The sequence below is a fragment of the Temnothorax curvispinosus genome, unplaced genomic scaffold (genome assembly GCF_003070985.1).
Source record: "Temnothorax curvispinosus isolate PA1 unplaced genomic scaffold, ASM307098v1 QBEX01016509.1, whole genome shotgun sequence".
Taxonomy (NCBI): Eukaryota; Metazoa; Arthropoda; class Insecta; order Hymenoptera; family Formicidae; genus Temnothorax; species Temnothorax curvispinosus.
The window spans coordinates 83,010-103,796 of record NW_020226289.1 but is presented as its reverse complement, the minus strand read 5'-3'; the positions used below and the strand labels follow the sequence as shown (position 1 = coordinate 103,796).

Sequence of the window (20,787 nt, the reverse complement as noted above, 5' to 3'; positions counted from 1 at the left end):
AGGATCATTTATTTTATGTAAATTGCGTATTTAATGTTATAAAATGTATACACAGTATAACATTCATTCATTCATAGATACATTCGTATATACATAAACGGGAGTGCGTGACGAGAGTGGAAGATAGTTTTAATAATAGTAATTGTAATGAATAACGAGGTATCTTGTATATAAAATTTCACGATTACACAGACGAATGTAAATATAATAAAGATTGATGTAAAACGTAAAGGGAACAAGATATTAAAAAGGGGGCAGTGATTATATGTATAGCAATATTGCTATATATAATCATTCCATTATACATATATAATGGAATGATATTAAGAGCTATTTTTATGTATGGTGTGAATAAAATTTTGGAAGTATGTGTGATTGTATGTGTTTTGAGCAATTTTGGCCGTCTATTTAACGCAATGTTATTGACGAATCTTTTAAGTACTTTTATTATGAGTATTTAGTCAATTAATATTTATTACTGTCTGAAAAATGGAAGGCCAAAATTAGTTTAGTGTGAGAATGAGTATTTGTTGAATTCACAGGAAGTATGTTTTAAGAATCTAATGTAATTATTACATGCATATGTACATGTTATATATATACCATTAATTTTGTACATAAGTTACAATCGTTACAATCTGTACAATATTAAATTCTACCGACAAAATACCTGTATTGACTTCATTACCAATACACTTTACAATCAATATAGTCGAAAGGAAAAAACACAGAGGTTTGCGAAATTTTTAATAATCTGTAAATATATTCCAAATATTGGAACAATTAAAACACTTCAAAACAATTCATAAATCTTTTATCAAGAGATATGATCTCATTATTAACGTCTTGTATCAAATATACAAATATATTATAAACTTCTTTCAATAACTTTCTTAAAATGATAAATGGGTGTATTTTTCGTTCATCTTTATGATGAAAGGCCAGCAGATAGAACGTAATAAATACCGATGTGTCTAGTTATATTAGCAAAATATCGAGAAATCCCGATAAAGTTATAATAAAAAACTAAATCAGTTTTACTGCAAAATTAAAATAATGTCGTTTACCATAAAACGCATCAAACATATTGATAAATTATATAATACATATCAATATGTATTATATGCTTATATAAAATAATATAGAACATATGTTATATAAGCATCTGATCCTTGAGCTATATCGTTATATCATTGAAGCTGCATATATATGTATGTATGTATGTATGTGTGTGTGTGTGTGTATATATATATATATATATATATATATATATATACACATCTGCGAAAAATTGTAGATTCTCGAAATTTTTAAATGACACAATTATAGCTTTAAGTTTAAACGCTTATACAACATATACTCTATGATAAGAGACATTTCAATTTTACAATATGTTTATAATGTAGAGTATTGAAATACAAAAATAACTGATATTGTTTATATGTATATACACACATAGGCGTGATAATAGATGCATCTGTATTTTGTAGGCCTCGCTGTACCCTGAATACTCGCATGTGATACAAGATAAAAATCAATGTGCTCTGGATGGGTAATAGTCATCATTTCTATGATTCAATATTCACATATTTGATAGAATGCCAGCATGTCTGAACAAAAAATATCCTTGTGTGCTTGTTGGCGCCGACGTGACTCATCCGTCTCCCGATTCTAAAGATTCACCATCTATAGCAGCGGTTGCTGCAAATAGAGATAAATCAGCTTTCCGATATAATGTTGCACGTAGACTTCAACAACCCAAAGAAGAAATGATTTTAGATCTTGAAGAAATAATACTAACACAACTTGGAGTCTATCTGCAGGATACAAAATGTTGTCCAAAGAGAATCGTTTATTATCGAGACGGACTCAGCGAGGGGCAACTTCCACAAGTTATGTATTACGAAATAGGAGCTATTAAAAAAAGCTGTCATCGTTTTTAATAAATTCACTCGCGGCAGTAATATTGAAATTAATTGCTTGATTGTTCAGAAGAGACACTTCCCTAAGTCCACCAATATGAGTGACACCGAGGACACAAGAAATTATAACGTGAAAGCGGGTACAATTTTCGACACGACTATTTAGACTATTACCCATCCAGAGCACATTGATCTTTATCTTGTATCTCATGCTAGTATTCAGGGTAGGCCTACAAACAGGCCTACAAAATACAGATGCATCTACAACGAATCCAACTTTACCGAAGATCAGATTGAAGAGTTGACATATTATCTTTGTCATATATATGCCCGCTGTGGAAGAGCGATTTCAAGGATTTCCGAGGATCGCTTTGCAGTTGAGACATAATCCATTAATGTGTTAAGTATTGTTCCTGCAATTAATTAGTCACCCCGTTATCTAAATCATTGTACATTATAAATATATTAGGAAATTACATACATTTCTATATAATTTCCAAATTTTTCTTCATAAAGGAATTATTAAAGTTCAAAGCACGTTTATTACAAATATAATTGTTTTTTTTCTTTTTTCTTTCCACTTTATTGGGATTATCAGATCCCTTTAAAAGAGCACGGAATTAACAAAATCAAATCAAATAATCTTGAGTTTATTTTTGAAACCTATTACTTATTTCAACGGGAACATATTTTTCCACTTAGAAATATATATGAGACAGGATTGAGAATCAAACTCACGTCTTTCACGTCTTTACCACTGAGCCAGCGACACTCTCGTCTTTTTTATCTATAAAACTGCTGTTGATGTTGTGACCATTGTGGCTGCGGTGGCGGTGGCGGTTGTTGCTGAGAATGCTGAGACGGTGGTGGACCGTATTGAGGGTCCTGTATATAACCAGTAGGCGATGGTCGTATGGAGGTCGGTGCCGACGATACGTACTGTTGTTGCTGCTGCGGCGGCGGCGGTGGCGGCACATAGGACACCTGAGTGGGATGCTGCGGCTGTGGATAGTACTGTTGTGTCGGCTGTGACACCGGTGGTGGCACATTATAACCGCCGTAATTGACTGGCGGTGGTGGCGGCGGAGGCGGGGGCGGTGGCGTCGAATAATAATGATGACTCTGTTGCGCGTGAAGATCGTGCGTGGCTAGAGACGACGTATCCTGGATCGGCACAGTGATGAGATTGGTCCGCATAGGGGCGTTACTCGAAGGCGGCGGTGGCGGCGCAGTGCTTTGCGCGTAACTTTGCATTGACATCATCGCTTGTTGCTGTTGCTGCTGCTGCTGTTGCTGTTGCTGCTGCCTATGCTGTTGCCGATGTTGCTCTAACGTTGGCTGACTCACCAGTGAATTCACACGAGGATCGTTACCCATGATCGGTTGAACCATGTGAGATTGCACGGATTTAAGCCGCGTGTTCTGCATCTGAACGGAGGACACCTTTGTTAGCTGCGACTCCATCTCTGGTTTGGTGTGTACATATTGCGGAGGATCGACCTGCATCCCTTGGACCGGTTGGGGTGGTGCCGATATATGTCGATGATTAATATGAGCCTATACAACAAATTAAATTTTAATTACACTTCTTCTGACATAACATTATTGTATCTTATATAACATTATTATTAAAAATATAACATATTCTTGTTATACGAAGAAAGATCGTTTCTAGAGCTACGGTCCACTTGATACGATAAACGCTTCGAAATATTTGATTGATCAATCAGAACAAAAAAAATATACGCTTTATAGCATTTGTAGCAGCAATTGACCGTAGCCTAAGATAGTTAAATGATAAATAAAGAATCATCTTGGAGTTTGAATTGATTTAGCGCGACTTTCGGATTTGCTACGAACAGCTCTAATAATTTACCTATTAATTCTCGTATTTTGTTTCGAGTTACAAATAGTGCTCTGCTGTGTTACAAAGATTGTTGATTCTTTGAATCTTATTCGTCGCGAGTAAATACCAAAAATTTTGAATGTAACAATATTTTTAAGTTCAAATTTTACATCGTTAATTATTAATTATGTATTATATACAAACATTCCTGCGCGTTTAATGTGCAATTTTATCGATATTCATTTACCTGTAAATCCCGTTGGCTAAGATACGTCCTCCTGCATCCAGCATTTCCGTATCTTGTTCCGCCATGTGTACACATGAATACAGTACCCAGACCGGTTTGCTCCACTCTAGATACCTTCTCCATGCAACGAGGACAGACTTTGTCCTCTCTCTTAGCACAAGACAGGCAGAAAACATGTTTGCAAGGTATCTGAAAAATTAAATACAGATTCATTAGGAGCAATAATTAGGAACTATTAGGGGTTAATTTAACGAGAAATATGGGATGGTTGCGCGTGAGAGCGATCGACTCATAATTGACGGCTTCCGGATTTGATCCCGATCCTCATCCCATATATCTCGGTGTGAAGCAGATTGCAAGTAAAGGAGTAGCGAATGGTTATTTTATTAGGGAACACATCCGTTAAGCCCTTTGCACAATAGGCGATAGCGATAGCGACAGCGACAAGATTGCCGACAAAGCTATACCTTTGTCGGCAACTTTATCGCTGTCGCTATCGCTATCACTATCGCCTATTGTGCAAGGGGCTTTAATCATATTTCAATAAGATTTAATGCAAGAAATATAAATTCCTTAGTAATATAAATACCACTTTAATGACAAACGTACCATGCGGCCATAGATGAGTATAGGCTTCAAACATTTGTCACAGCAATGTATCATAGGATTCAATACTTTCTCTCCTATAAGATTCACTCGATGATCCCATCTCAGACGCAGCATCGGCTCAGGTGGACCACGGTTGATAGTCGTGAAAGTCGGTGCTTCCAGCTGTGATATATCAGCCTCCAAGTCAAACTGTTGCTCGAGAGAGGGTTGCTGAGCCACGGGAGGTTCATGTTCGTCCTGCTCACCACCAACTGTTTCCACGGAGTTGTCCTCTGCTTGCTGTGGAGTGTCTTCATCATCACTTTCGATAACCTACAAGCAATTTCAATGCATCAATATTATACAATATCGAATTATTGTTGGTACAATATTGAATTCGATTGAAAACGTAATGTCTATTATTTATTATGTAAATCCATTAAAAAAAGTCGGCTGTATAGAAAAACAATATTGACAAGAGAAAAGAGACCGTCAGATTCGGCGTTAAACCCATGTGTAGGTCCCATGTGCTTGTGTACAAACTGTGTGCGCACCACAAGCACATGACTTTGAGGGAGGCCCTAGGTCCGACTCCGGACTGTTGCGCCATTGAAATGAATGAATACTGATCTTTGGGCGCAACATTTAACCTTTAGACCGCCGGAAAGCCTAAATATAGGCTCTACGTATGATCGGAACTTTGTATATGTTATATATAAGATATAAGCACAACAATTTGAGGACTTTCTAAGAGGATTAAAGCTCATCAAATGCCGGCGGTCTAAAGGTTAACAGCGTATTTTTTAGACTGATTTACCTTAACTGGCTTCTTGGATCTTCCTCTGGTCCGACCCCGGGTACGTCCACGAGCTCGACCGCGAGATCTGCCCCTCATTCTCTTACTTCCATTCTCTTCCATCGCTGAAATCAATACATTATACTTGATTCCATTGTTATCAGATTGCTATATGCTTTAATATCACAACGGATCAATTTTTTTTTTTACAAAGACAATGTTGAACTTCTATAAAAATTCATCGTTAGAAATAGAAGGGGATAGTCACTAATAATTTATTCGTGCATCATTTATAGCTAATCAACGAAACGCGAGTAAGCTACGCACACAAATTTTCAACGATTAGAAGAAAATAACGTTTGGAAATTTTAAATTGAGAACGATGAAATGTACATTCGGAATCTGAGTCAGAAATAATTTTCATGTCGCCAATCCAGCTTCTCCCTCGGAAAAGAATCGAATTCCTGGCACGGTAATCCGTGCCTCGAGCGAAGCGTTTAGGTTACGTTCCAGACGGTTATCCGGGCGCTTCTCGAGGACAAAGGCGACGTTTCGTGGTAGGGCGAGACGGTGACTGTAAATGGCGATACTCACAACTGGAGTTTGACGATTAAAACGGGTGGGTTTGTTTCGCCTAGAGCCGCCAAATAACAATGTTTTCACAACATGCCGTCGGCGATCCGTGCGGCCGAACGGCGCGATCAGTGTTGATAGATGGGCCGCCTTTCTCGCGCATGAGCATCGAACGTGACATCACCGAAGTACTTTCATTCAAATATAACAGCCACCCTTATTGTTAGAACGTATAGTGCATTCTTATTGACAACGTATCGATTTCCATTTTCTGACAAAAATATACTTTGTGTTTTTGGAATTTCCATTACGTTAATAAAATATTTAAAAAATATATATGATTAATTATACACGTCATTATTGTTAAACTAAAATATATCATTATTACTATTAAATTAAAACCAATGTTATTTATAACATAAATCAACAATGTGGTGATTAGTCAAGTCGATGCTTATTTTGTTCAATATACATTTGTTGAGATAATCACCAAGCAAATTAACTGCCTCCTTCCTCTTCTTCCTTGGATATCTGTCTCTGGTCGGGACGTGGCATTACGCTTTCCTAATCCTTTCAACTTTTGTTCTTCAATTAACCTTTCATAAGCGTTGTAAATTAAAAAAAAAATTATTTATAACATAAATTAACAAACAAAGAATTAGTGATAATTAAGTCAATACTTATTTTGTTTAATATATGTATATTTGTTCGGCGAGAATTAACCGGCAAGCAAATTAGCTGCCTTCTTCCTCTTCTACCTTGAATATCTGTCTCTGATGGGGCATGGTATTACGTTTTTTCCCAATCCTTTCGACTCTCATTCTTCAGTCAACCTCTTTTATAAACGTGAGAATAAATCTGCCGATTATGTCAACTTCGCTTCTACAAGAAGCTTCAATAATCATCTCCTTTAAAAACCCATTACCTGTCAGCCTGTCACCGTTGCGTCGCGCATGCGCAAGACAGAGAACTCCGACAATCAAACTGACAGCGACAGCCATTCATTGAAATGTTTATCTCCATGTGACGTGTGCGTTCGTTGCCGTGGAAACGATACTACGCCGGAACGCGGCCCGCATGGCCGTCCGCAGCGACTACGGCGCCCGCCACAAGGAGATAATAAAACTGGAGCTTTCCAGTTCCGATCTTATATTCTTTTACGCGTTGTTCGAATCAGTTAAGAATTCAGCTTTGCGGCGAGCTCCGATTAATCTAGTCGGCGATTGACTCGTCAAGTTACACTTGCAGTACTTAGTTAATAAAATTATTAATTCTTTGACGCATGAAAGAATTAGATTAAACTATAAGGAATTCCCGCCCTTTTTTATCAAGAGGGGGCCGCTATTATAATATTAAAATCTTTATAATGACCGTGGGAACCCCTAGATTAGACGGACAGCGAACTATATATATATATATATTCAGAAATTTCGCCGCGAGCAAATTCTGCCGGTCGAATCAGCCGGAATCAGCCGCGGTCTTGGGAGGGGCTCCTTTACGACCGACGCCTAACGGCTACGGCACTGGGCGTTGTACTCCACGGTCACGGTGAATCAAAAGGGACGCGCGCGGCGGCAACAATAACCGACTCCGCGGGGACAAGTGCCTTAGCTGCTTGTTGAACGTGGTGGTGCAGTGGTGGTAAACAGACGGAAAGGATGTCCTGCTGCGCCGGTAGCAAGAACGAGGAGCGGGCCGAGCCGACGCGGGTGCGGGGATGCACGGACGTCGTTTGGCTTTGCCTCTTCGTAGCGTTCTGGTTTCTCATGGTACCTACACAGTTGACGCTACACACGCCTAATATGCCACGCATTCGTTTCTGCCTCTTTTCTTCTTCGCGTAGAGGAGACGCATCTGCAGCCTGAGCCTTCTGATTTGTTTTTTTAGACAGCTAGGTCTATCGAGAATAGATTCTGTAAATCGTTCATTACAAATTTATTAACGAAAATGCAGGATTTTTGACATAGAGACAGCAGAGTGCTGGCAGAAATTTGTCAACAAAATAGGACAGTGGAAATCAAGTAGATTTTTTAAAGTACTTGCTTAACAGATCAGAAAATCTGCATTCAACAGATTCTGTTGTCAGTCTGTTATTGTTACATTATGTCAACAATGCCCGTCATTGGAACCCAAGCTTTCTGTAATCAGCCTGAGCCTAATTTGCTGCAATTTCTGCTTGAATTTGCTGGCAAACTGCTGACGTTAATGTTTACTCATTGGATGTAGTTGTTATCAAAATCAGAGATAATTGAAAGTGATGACGTGTGACAGTTTAGCATTCTTAAATTGTAGTTCCATTTAGAAAGAGGCACTTTGCTTATTGCGATTTTTGGCTTTTATAAATAAACCCTTTGGAGTTCACAATTTAACGCGATAATTTATTTACCCGCAGATCTTGATTGCTGCCTTTGCTATAGTCTACGGTAATCCTGTGCGGCTCATAAATGGATACGACAGTTTCGGGAACACGTGCGGCATGAAGAATAATCCAAAGTTTGGTAGCATGGAGCTTTCCGGGCAAGACACCAGCGACAAGCCGTCAGTGTCTCATACAATTCCTCCTAATTTATCCAGAGCATTTATTCCTGCAACAATACCTCTGAAAATGCATATTATGTCACATTCCACAGATACTTGTTCTTCCTGGATATAATGAATGTCACGCAGTCATTGAAGATTTGCGTGAAGAAATGCCCCGACAGAATTTTGTCCAAGATGGAAGACATCTGTCAATTTTACAAAGAGACGGGATCGCAGCTGTGCCACGATAGACCGGGCAGTAATTTCAGCGCGTGCAACAGCGAGAGTAGTATATTCAAGAACGGATCTTGCCCTGAGCGACCGGTTTATCCCAGCACGCCCGTTTTGAATCGATGTATCCCTAGGGCGGTGAAGGAAGTGAGCGAGACGATAATCTCAAATTTATACGGCTTAATCAACTCGTGGGATGTTATCGAACAGGTTTTGGGAGACATATATAAAACCTGGAGGCAAATTCTGGCGTTATCTTTTCTCGCCTGTGGTAGGAATCTAGCATATTATCGCATGACAATGGATATATACAAACTGTATACAGGGTATATACTTACTTAATCTTTTTCTTCCAGTTTTATCTCTCTTTACAATAGCCATCTTTCATTTATTGGCAAGTATTGTAACGTGGATTATAATCGTACTTGTAAGCATTGCTAGCGTAGGTGAGTTACATTTTAGAAAAATATTAATATAATCTAGCTCTCTCTTTCTTTTCGATAAATATGTATACATTCATAAATTAAGCATGTAAATGTATGATGCTTGCAGCAACAATGTTGTGAATAAATACATCAATAGATAATATGTGCGCTTTTCGCAGAAAGGAATTGAAGAATTAAAGCGAGAAAGAGGTTTATCAAGATAATATTTTTACAAATTATTATAAAATTGTATAGTAAATTGCTTAAATATTGTATACTTATTACTGATTAATGATTGTTGGTTAAACAAATATAGAAGTAAATTTAGCTATCCACTTAAACTTGGAAATTCACATGTAGTACTTAGAGAATTTGATACTTTACAATAGCTTTGATTATAATATAACGTTATTAATTTTATTCTCTAGTTTTGAGAATGTACATAGATGCTACATAGACATATTTATATCTGTATCTTTATAATGTAAAAAATTAGTTTGTGGAATATAAATTGATGTAAAACTTAGTTTATAAATTATGAGATTATTGTAAAAATAGCTATTTATGTATTTATCTTTTTTTAGATTACTTATATATTTACACACATGTAAATTATCATTGTACAGTCGCCGCCAATGATTCCTTTCCTGAGGTATTCTTATGTTCCCCCCTTATCCCAGGAAAGGAATCATTGGCGGCGACTGTACATAAAAATTGTCATACAAATTTTATTACAAAAAAGTATTATATTATAGCTGGCACAATTCTTTTATGGCTGACATATGTTGATATTAAGAAAACCTTGGACAAAACTGATCAAAATGAACTTCTCGAAGAAGCTGTAAGAAATGAAAGAGCATTTCTCGCATTTTCCATTATCGCTACTATTATCACTGTAAGTGTGACATTTTATAATAAAAAAAGAAAGATATATTTTATTATAAATAATAATAAAATAATAAAATTTTTTCTCTTTCTCTGTCATAATAATCTTTTTTTATTTTGCAGGTTATTTTATTATTTCTTTCATGTATATTACGCAAACGCATCAGCTTTATGGCGGTACTATTTAAAGAAAGTGCAAAATGTTTAAAAGAATTACCTGGTTTATTTTTCCAACCAATCTTAACATTTATATCTTTGATACTATTTTTTGCCTTCTGGGTATTTGTAATTCTTTGTCTTGCAACAGCAAGTAGGTATTTTATAGTATTTAAAGAAAACAAGCTTATTTTATGACCAAAAATTAATTCTCTATGCTTTTTTATAGATTATCCTGAGACAAAGTCAGTGCAAATGTACAAAAATACTATATTTGATCCTGTAAACTTAAGCCTGATTGGTGACAAGGCTCCATTAATTGAGGAGAAAAAAATAGATTTTTCTCTTGATTCTTTCAAAAGTAATGTGTCTTGACATATATATACACATGTATGTGTCTTATACAGAATTTACACAGATAGTCAAATAAAATATATTATTAAACATTTCAGCTTTTACTCTCGTGGAATACGTTGATGCGACTTGGGTGAAATACATGTGGTGGGTGTATCTTATAGGACTAATATGGATATCAGAATTTATTGTTGGATGTCAAGTCATGGTAATATCGGGTTCCGTTGCCCACTGGTATTTTAGGTAATATTTTACAACATATTGATGATAGAATTATGTAAGACTCCTTTTTTTTTACTTATACTTTAATAATGACCAATTTCTTTTATTAGAGGTAAAAACAGCAGCTCATATCCAGTATGTTCATCCATAGGACATTTAGTCTGCTATCATATGGGCTCTGTGGCGTGTGGATCACTTTTGATAACCATTTTTAAATTGCCAAGATTGATTTTAACGTATCTGCACGCCAAGTAAGTTTCTCCATAAAAAAAGATCCAAGTGATGCTCTTGCTTCCCACCAAGGATCTTTCGATCATTGATTAGATTCTTGAGTACACATCATCGTTTATTTTACAGATTCGAAAAAACTAAGGAAACGTCCCCATGCGCTCAGTGTGGTTTAAAAGCCTGTATTTGCTGTTTCTACTGTCTAGAGAAATTCATTCGATACATGAATCACAATGCGTACACCGTTGTTGCTATAGAGGGTACCCACTTTTGTAATGCGGCCAGAATAGTACGTTCTATAAAGATTTTATATTTATAAAGAGTAGAAAGAAGTAACAGATATAATACTCTTTATAATAGAATAATATACACATTTTATCAATATAATGAGATGTTTATAAATTTTTTTATATTTGTAAATTTATTTATTTTTTTCCAGGCTTTTACAACACTCGTCAGTAATGCTCTTCAAATAGCAGTGATCAATGGATTCGGCGATTTTATATTGTTCCTGGGAAAGTGTTTCGTTACAGCTGCAACCGGAAGCGTCGCATTACTTTTCATGAGACAAGATCCTGAGCTACATTTTTACGCTATTCCGATTTTTATCGTTTGCGTTTTTTCATTTTTCATTGCTCATTGTATAATTTCCCTTTACGAGGTGAGTCAAATACATACATAAACATGATATGTTTGTCGATACATTTTCTTATGTATATGAGAATGATTTATCAACTAAGACCTTTTATAATAAATTAATTTGTTATTATAGACCGTTATCGACACACTGTTCTTATGTGTATGCGAGGATAAGAATTTAAACGGTGAAAATGGAAAGTGGCGTCAGTCTGCGTTAGCACAAATCGGAGCCTCTAGCAGCAATACAAACGGACAACAGTCTCACGAAATGACACCGATGAACGAATAAGTATCTGATACTTTAGACGTATCTTTTTTATACACATTTTTACACACATTTTTTTTAGTACGATAGAATACTTTTGCATTTTATCACTCGTACATCTAATAAGAACTAATAAGAGTACATTCCTTTCGACATTCACGCGTGCAATATTTGTATTGCTATACAAATAACTTTATAAAAACCTGTCTCGAAAGTTGTTTTTATAATGCTTAGAGATATTTAAATCATGTGAAGATATGATCGTTCATAAAATATTTTTAATATATTACGAAATATATATGGATAACAATAATATAAAGCGAAATATATTTAATACTTTCATCAAATTGTGCATAATTTCATAATATTGTAATTTGTATTATAATATTTTCTTCTCATGATGTTTAAAGTATGAACGTTCATCTCTTAAGACTACAGGTCTTTTTTTGCGACAAGCCAGAATTTTTTGAATTATTGTTATACTTTTGCTATCTCAAAGATGTTTAGGCAATCTTGATTCGCACGCAAAAATCTCGTAATCGTAAGTGACTTACTATTTGATATAAAATGAGAACTAATACGGCGTCAATTAGTTGCTCACTTTGAGATTTCCAATTGTTTCCAATCAGCTTGTACTTAGCGCCAACTTTTGATTTAACTGCCAGACTTTAAAATACTAAATATCTTATAATAATCACTAGAATCATTGAAGAGATTAGACTACGATTATATTTTATAAGAATTTTTCATTTTATGGAATGTATGTTTTATTCGATACTGAATATCGAATTGATGAACAAAGTATAGATTAGATTTATATCTTTTCTAAACTTTGTATCATCAAAGTGCCATTGCACAAGCTGAAAACTCTGTGTCTTAAGAATTGTTGTAATAAGAAAATAAGAACTAATATTTTTAGATTTTAAGTGCACATACAAAAGAAGCAAGTGCAAGTCAATGTTATAAAGAAAGTACAATTATTACAAGGCAATATGCATTTGAATGCAGCTAACAATAAGTGCAATTATGTGTAGTTCAAGGAATTTTCTACATGTAAGATGTGGATTATCCATTATGCTGATGAAATCAAAATTGCTCATCTGCTCATTGCAAATGGAAAATCTATTTTCTAAACTTTACACAACCATCATTCCTTCCAGACATTTTTTAAAAATAAAGACCAAAAAAATTCACACCTAGATAATAAGAGGCTTTCATATTTTGATGTACAAAATATTTTAAGCTATTTTAATAAAATGTATTAAGCAGGTACTTGTATGAGATAAACTAAAAATATATATGTATATCACTAAGTTTCTAAGATATATTTAAAATCCTTTAGATTGATATATGAATTTGTGTTAATAAACATGGTATATTAATAACAAAGTACAAAATAATATGATTCAACATATTCTAAATATTCAACGGTATTAATATTTTACATCATCGATATTAAGCAACTGTACTAATACTCTCTCTCTCTCTGAGAAAGTTTATTTTTCTCTAATATTATGCATAAGATACATGGTCGTGATTGAAGAAAAATTTTTAGTTTTGAATCGTTTAATTATCAAGTATCTGAAGGATTTGCGGGAACAGTATTTTTCTCTCTCAAGAAAAGAAAATTTAAAGTTTATTATATTTTACATATTTTGTGTGTGTGTGTGTGTGTGTGTGTGTGTGTGTGAATAATATACTACAAAATTATTCAGTTAATCTTCATGAAATTATACAATATTATATGAATAAAGTAAAAACTGGAAAAATTTTTCATTTGTATTATTTTCTTATAATGAATAACAAGACATAGAGATAGATCTGAAAAATTATTTCTTCCTTCATAACAGAAGTTTTAACGGATATCAATATTTCGCAATTAATATTAAACACATTTGTTTTATAAATAGATCTTACATAAAACTAATTAAAAATAAGATTTCTGTTATTTTAAAATTATTTTAAATTTTACTTAATTCATTTAGATATTAAATAATTCTGCAATATATTCAAGAAAACGCAATACACTCATTTATTTTATCATATATGTACTTTATTAGCAATATTACAAAATCATAACATTTATTTTATTTTCTTTTTTTTCAAGCCTTTTGATTTTACAGATTTTCCTTTTTTAACTTTTTTAACTTTTTTAGCTACCACAGGCTTCTTTTTTATCTTTTTTACCTTGTTTTTTACAGGCTTTTCCAAGTTCTCATTTTTATCATCCTCCAATTTTTCTTCCATTTCTATTGCTTTCTCCATTATATCACCTTTAAATATCTCATCTGTGGGATTAAATGCGTAAGATAACTCAGGTTTAGTTGCCTGTTGCACCATTTTCTGCTCAACTCTGTTTTTATACTTATTAGCAGCCTTTTTTGTCAATGATTGTCGAAACTGAAAATGTTTAAATTACACAAAAATATAATATTTTACAGGTAAATAATAAAAACAAGTCAATCATAATGCATTCAACAAATATAAATGTTGAATTACCTTGGCAGGGGAAATATAATGAGGATTATCCCACAAAGTGTCACTGCCGAAACTTCCACTAAATATCTTGACTGGATTCAAGACAAACCTTGGGCCAATTTCGGCTAATGCGCCGTCCTCTGTTAAAATTTGAAAATTTCGGAACCATATCCTGTTATCCAGAATGCTGAACGTGTATACATGATCGAAGAACGGTTGACTTTTAGGGTGATGATTCGGCACACCAAAGATCTGCGTCAGCAACTCCTTCAAGAGACAGTAATGCGCGTGTGTGGTAAAATTTTCATCAAATGACAATAACGGCCGAGTCCCTTTCAAACAGTTTCCCGTCATCTTCAGCTCTCCCATTGTATAAACTGCAAACAAAAAATGAGTCAAGTACAATTATTATGCAATATTCTTTAAAATCTATCTACACACATTTCAATAACACTAATAATTTATACACAATATTTAAGCAACTTAAATAATAATAAGTTATACATATAATTTACCATTTTCTACAAGAAATTTTGCGCTTGGGCCAGTGGGAACATTAGCGAACCACACATAAAGATCTCGCTTCATTCGACCTTCAAACAGGACAGCCTTATTGCAATTCTTCACCCCGCACATTTCGTTCACCACCTGCAAATTCTTGGTACGTTCCATCTTGCATTCTGGACGGTGATGCGGCATCAGTCTCTTCAAGTCCTCCATCAGATGTCGATGCCTATGATTGATACCTCGAGTGGCGAACACCAATACCCGTTGTCTGTTGACCCATTTCGCCTGTAGGAAAAAATTATCATTTAAATTTTCTCCGTCATTGATAAACCAATCTGTGCAAGTTTACACAAATATAATAAAAGATTGTAGAAAACAAGAGACAAATTGCAAATCTTAATTGTTCCTTTTGAACCGTTAATTCAACAGATTTGATTGAACATGCTGCTCAAAAGAATTGTTGATATATTTCACAAGATATAATTTTGTTCATTTAAAAGCGCACAATGTTAAAACTATATTGAAAAATAACGTATAGGTTAAGAACCTTTTTAGTGGCAGGTTCATCTGACGTTATCTTTTTCGGTTTTTCAGCTTTTTTCTCCACATCTTCCTTCTGCTTCCTCTTTAATGTTTTCGTCATTATAAGAATGAACGAAATAAATAGCAACGAGCAGAATAAAATAAAATAATAGTTTCTTGACTGCAAAATGAGGGGATTCAAAAGTACAGCTACACGCTACACTACACGTGTTTCGTGAGTTTCGTCATGTTGCACAGAGCCGCCAACCGTTTTAACAAAAAAAGCGGCTCGGTGATGCTTTAAAATGATTGGTTCTTGCCTTCAGTTCTTCGCTGGATCTGGCTGGATCCAAGCGAAGAAACCAATAAAATAACAAAGAAATGGAGTTTCTAACCTATTTGGCCCGTGTATCTTCGCTAAATGCGACCGTCGACCGCTCGCTCGTTTTTCTTCACTCAACATCGTTTTGTCCGGTTTTGCCCTGTGCAATTAATCCTGCCACTGTCCGCGGCTGTAATAAATGTGAATATTAATATAAGACATATACGATATTGCAAAACAGATGGTAAACAATGTACTTGTCGTTTTAGGTTAGATTATGGGTAGACACTGCTGCGTCTTAGGATGTTCCACCGGGGTGAGTCTACCCTCTCACACCTTTCCCAAAGACGTCATTATGATGAACAAGTGGAGAAGGGCGGTTTATTCGGAGAGAATACGAGATATGACCAACGAGCAATTGAGAAAGTGCGTCGTATGCTACAGGCACTTTGCCGATACCGATTACGAGGCGATGTACAGATTGCGAAGGTTGAAACCTGGCGTTGTGCCGTCCTTACACCTGCCGAATAGTGGTAGTAATAACACTGAAACAAATAATAATAATGACACTGAAATAAATAATGATAATACTGAGATTACTGTGAGTACGATAGAATCCGAGAGCTTAATGGATACGAGCGTGACTGATGATCAAGTTGAAGAAATTGAGATAATAGAAATAATAGAAGAGCATCCTGTGGTAGAAGTTAAAGTAGAACGACAAAGTACTCCAATAAATAATGGTACTCCAATAGACAATAGTACTCCAATAGACAATAGTACTTCAATAAATAATGGTGCTCCAATGATCAATAGTACTCCAATAAATAATAGTACTCCGACAAATGAAGATTCTTTAGAATCGGAGCCTTCCTCGCCGAAAAATTCAACGCCCAGTTTGTTAGATCTTCATACTTTACTGCAGGGAAAGTGCTTTCATAAATTTACGCCAAAAATGTGGAAGTTGTACAAGTTGTCGTGTATATTAAGAAAGAAGCAAGAGGTCGTTATAAAGAGGCAGTTGTCGTTTCGCGAACGTATAAAGCAAGCTAAGCAATATAGCAAAAGCGCCGCTATAGACAAACTACTGTCTTCATTAACGCCGGTCCAACAAACGTTTCTTCAAATGCAAATAAGAGCAACGAAATATGCCCCTAGGGTACGTAAGTAGAATATTATATTATAGTATAATGAGACGATTATATATAAACTCTTATGACGGATTGATCTAATTTTATTTGCAGGATAGACGTTTCACACTGGACGAAAAGATTGCAGCTTTGTCTATCATGAAACAATCCAGTAAATGTTACCAATACTTGACGCAAGTTTTCAATCTGCCCAGCGTACAAACATTACGATCTATACTTCAGAAAGTTAACGTTCATCCGGGCCGAATTAACTTTATAAATCGACAACTGAAAAAGCAAGTAGGACTGATGAAGGAGAGAGACAAGGTGTGTCTTTTAATGTGGGACGAGATGCTGTTGCAACTCCATGTGGACTACGACGCGAAGAAGAAGCATATTGTTGGTTTTGAAGATTTCGGCAGTAAGAGACGAGCGCGATTCGCCGATCATGCGTTAATTTTTATGGTACGCGGCGTGCAAAGTGGATGGAAGTTCCCGCTGGCGTATTACTTTTGTGACGGTGCGACAAAAACTGATCAACTCGCCGAATGGATCAAAGATGTTGCCAAAATTGTAATTGACAGTGGATTGCACTTAGTCGCCTTTATGTGCAATGACGGAAAGAGGAATCTCATGGCTATAAATAAGCTGAAATTGGAATCGGCGAGGCTCAAAAAGAAACGAAGACAATTATATTGTAAGTGCGCTTTTTATCAAATGATTATTGCCTATAAAGATTATAGCTACATTTATTATGCAATTACTATTTTATTAAATTACGTATATAATTATATTTTAATTACTATATTAAATATAATATCTCCTATATCTCTTTAGATGGTTATATAACAATAAAAAAGCAAGACATAATCCCATTATTTGATCCACCACATCTCATCAAAGGCATACGCAACAATTTATTAAATAACGATCTCGAGTTTGACTGTGAGGAAGGAGAAGAACGAAAATTTGCGTCGTGGGAGATCATCGAACAAGCGTATCACATGGACTTGACTCACAGCATGTATCGATTAATGCCGAAAATTACTGCGGAGCACATAATAAAAAGTAAAATGAAGAAAAAGAAAGTTAAGAACGCCGCACAGGTTTTAAGTACGACGATGGGTGGTTTCATACACCACCATACGAAATTAGAAGGTATTTGTGCAAACTTAATATTAAGACTAGAGCCTAATGTAATTATTACGTACTTGATTATATGATTATTAAGACTATTGAGTTATTTTTTTATATATTCTTTTGTAGGATACGTGAATACGATCTACGGACCATTAAAGATGCCGGAAAAGAAGGGACGGGATACGGCGGAGATAATACTTTTCTTCGACCGATTGTTCGATTCCGTAAACGGGCACACGTTGAAGCCGGAGAAACCGTTAAGAGTTGCCATTTCGCACAACAGTCCGCACTTTCCGTTTTGGGAGAGGGCGGTAAAGCGGCTGCAGAGAATGCGGTTTGTCGATCGAAGGAACAAGAATCAATTGAGAGATTCGGTTATCTTGAAAAATTGGGTCACCACCGTCAGGGGATTGCGCAAATTGTGGATAATTTTGAAAGCGTACGAATTCAAATGCCTGAAGCCGCGAATTTTGAACCAGGACTGCCTTCGACATTTCTTCGGGCAGATCAGGTCCTTCGGCGTGAGGAATACCAATCCCACGTGCATGGAGTTCGAGAGTTCCTTTAAAACGCTGTTAATCAACAATCTGACGTCACCTCGCACCGTGGAGAACACCAGCGAGAATAAAATAGACGGGTCGTTGTTGTTCACGTTAAAAGAGTTCATCTGCAAGGAGGGCGAATGCAACGACAATTCGTCGGAAGATCTGCAAACGTTAGACCTGGAGAGGCCTTCGGACGCGACGCGCGAATACCTGAGCATCTGCAATTCTATCGCAGCGAAAATCCTACACGATTCGCGTATCGAAGGATGCGACACGTGTAAAAATCTCCTGACAGACGTCACGAAGTCTGAATTAGTTAGCAACGATGATTTGACGAGGACGTTTGAAAGTGCCGACGAGATATTAAGGCCGAATATGAGCAACGTTTGTTACGCGCATCACACGGCGCTGATGTTGGAAACCGAATTGTACACGCAATTGGATTTACGCTGGTTGAACTGTCCGCGGCACGGTGCCCTGCTCAAAAAGTTGTTAGTATCGTTTGCAGTTGGATTTTACATCGAGAAGTGGTGCGACAGTATAAACGAAATTTTAACGCAGAAAGACCATGACGATTCGTCGAAATAGGGAAACAGAACAAAACGTGCCTATGTAAAATATAAAATCAAAGTGGTATTCATATTCATATTCGTAGTCAGATCTTGTACTTTAAGATCGTCTCACGTTTTATCTTCAGACGCTAGTACGACTCGTTTTATCGACTACAAAATATCTAAAAAAAAGATGAAGATCTTATATATAAGATCTGATTGTGAATACCGGCCAAAGTGGATTTTAATATAATAAAATATAATTTATATCTGTTTTGTGTTTTCGATTGTACCGTTATCATAATAATATATCTTTTGTAGAAATCTGTGCCTCGATCGAATTTAAATTCAAAAAATCGCGCTTTTTTTTATCTTCCGATTTCTACCCCTATATGTATGAAATTTCATATATGGAATTTCAAATTGCATTAACTCCGACCAATCAACGATTCCAACTAAGTTTGAAAGTGAGCTTACGCCTTATCAAATCGTAAAGATATGTATGTATTTATATAAATTATAAAATCAATATTATGTTATGAATTAAATTCTAAAAATCGCGCAATGATAAGACCAACGATCACCCTGTTGCATGAAAAAAAAAAAAAATCCAAGTTTGTTCGCGCTCGTTCGCGCGATTCGGATTCGCCTTAACGTGGCGTGCAAATCCTTGCGGACGCGTCGTAAGGTCTAGTAAACGCCTCGCGGAGGAGTCGCGCGAGCGCGCGACTCGTGTGCCGTCCCCCCCCCCCCCCCCCGCCCCCCTCGGGCCAGTATTGGTGAGCGACTGAGCGAAGCTGTTGGAGAGTCTCGTGTCGTTCGAACATGGCAGCGGTGATCTCGGAACTCGACTCGCGTGACGGTCGCCCGTGATTCATCGGACGCTGATGAAACGACAAATATGAACGGTAGGCCGGCGCGGCGGAGTGATACGTGCCCGTTGACACGGAACCGACGACGGGGAACGAGGACGCCGGGGTCGTCGCGAACGAGCTTTTCGCCGAGGTGAGTTCCCCCCTCGCTTTTCGCACGAGTTTCTTCTTCCGTTTACCACGCGCCGTGGAACAAAAAAAGTCGCGAGACTTGGCGATTCGCTCAAAGCGGTTTAAATATAAAAAAGCGAAACGGCTATTATAAAAGTTACCGTAAAGGCGCGAGTTGAACGTCAATTCGCCGCGGCGTGTAGAACCGCGCGGTCGTCGGGACGTCGGCGTCGGGAGAGCGACGGGGGATCGAAAACGCCTCGCGGAGTGAGTGCCGATATATCCATGACAGGCCGCTATATCTCCGTGGGGTGAGACGATTGATTGTCCACTTCTCTCTTTCTCTCCCTTGTGACGTTCCATTGTCGGTCGCGCGACCGTCACGCGGGGCTCGTTCGCCGCCTTCCCCTCCGTGCTCCGTATACCGTTAGCCTTCCCACGGGTGGTGGTGGGTGCGAGTCACACGAGGAGAAGCGCCGTCCGAGAACGATAGTATTTTGACAGAGGGGGAGAGGGGGAGAGAGAGGAGGAAGAAAAGAAGAGTAGAAAGAGGGTTCGCGCGAGGAGGAGGTGGAGGAAAAGGTCGGGGAGGGGGAAGACGATTCGCGAGTCGCGAGGGATGGATACGCGGGTTACGTGCTTGTTCCGATACGCGTGTATCAACGTCGCGTGCGCAACTCCCACGCCGCAAACAACGGTTTTTCTCTCTCTC

General features: G+C 36.9%; 4 protein-coding genes across 10 annotated transcripts in view; 2 read left to right on the top strand and 2 right to left on the bottom strand.

The window, feature by feature from the left end:
• Positions 1-1,600: 1,600 nt before the first annotated feature.
• On the bottom strand, positions 1,601-6,529 carry LOC112466706 (E3 ubiquitin-protein ligase Hakai-like). 3 transcript variants are annotated; one of them, XM_025034952.1, is made up of 6 exons: positions 6,463-6,529; positions 5,994-6,188; positions 5,421-5,524; positions 4,625-4,936; positions 4,016-4,204; positions 1,601-3,479 (listed from the first exon to the last, which is right to left on the bottom strand). In XM_025034952.1, the coding sequence occupies exons 3-6, from the start codon at positions 5,520-5,522 to the stop codon at positions 2,706-2,708; spliced, it is 1,377 nt and encodes a 458-aa protein (XP_024890720.1). In that variant the 5' UTR covers positions 5,523-5,524; positions 5,994-6,188; positions 6,463-6,529; the 3' UTR covers positions 1,601-2,705. The 3 variants fall into 3 exon arrangements, with proteins under 3 accessions (XP_024890720.1, XP_024890719.1, XP_024890718.1); XM_025034951.1 differs by lacking the exons at positions 5,994-6,188; positions 6,463-6,529 and adding an exon at positions 5,793-5,978 and having other exon boundaries at positions 1,601-2,335; positions 2,661-3,479; XM_025034950.1 differs by lacking the exons at positions 5,994-6,188; positions 6,463-6,529 and adding an exon at positions 5,793-5,978.
• A 987-nt stretch (positions 6,530-7,516) lies between these two features.
• Positions 7,517-13,507, top strand: LOC112466723 (CTL-like protein 1). Its single transcript, XM_025034979.1, has 12 exons — positions 7,517-7,741; positions 8,365-8,510; positions 8,603-8,994; positions 9,080-9,169; positions 9,904-10,043; positions 10,157-10,343; positions 10,419-10,550; positions 10,642-10,786; positions 10,876-11,016; positions 11,123-11,282; positions 11,433-11,654; positions 11,766-13,507. The coding sequence occupies exons 1-12, from the start codon at positions 7,631-7,633 to the stop codon at positions 11,919-11,921; spliced, it is 2,022 nt and encodes a 673-aa protein (XP_024890747.1). The 5' UTR covers positions 7,517-7,630; the 3' UTR covers positions 11,922-13,507.
• A 472-nt stretch (positions 13,508-13,979) lies between these two features.
• Positions 13,980-15,659, bottom strand: LOC112466702 (ribosome biogenesis protein BRX1 homolog). Its single transcript, XM_025034942.1, has 4 exons — positions 15,430-15,659; positions 14,891-15,167; positions 14,397-14,752; positions 13,980-14,297 (listed from the first exon to the last, which is right to left on the bottom strand). The coding sequence occupies exons 1-4, from the start codon at positions 15,523-15,525 to the stop codon at positions 13,980-13,982; spliced, it is 1,047 nt and encodes a 348-aa protein (XP_024890710.1). The 5' UTR covers positions 15,526-15,659.
• A 4,229-nt stretch (positions 15,660-19,888) lies between these two features.
• LOC112466713 (triple functional domain protein) overlaps positions 19,889-20,787 on the top strand; it is a 24,946-nt gene continuing 24,047 nt past the window's right edge. For all 5 annotated transcript variants that reach the window (XM_025034961.1, XM_025034963.1, XM_025034962.1 and 2 more), the window contains exon 1: positions 19,889-20,097. The gene's annotated coding sequence lies outside the window, so the exon portion shown is untranslated. The remainder of the gene's footprint in view (positions 20,098-20,787) is intronic.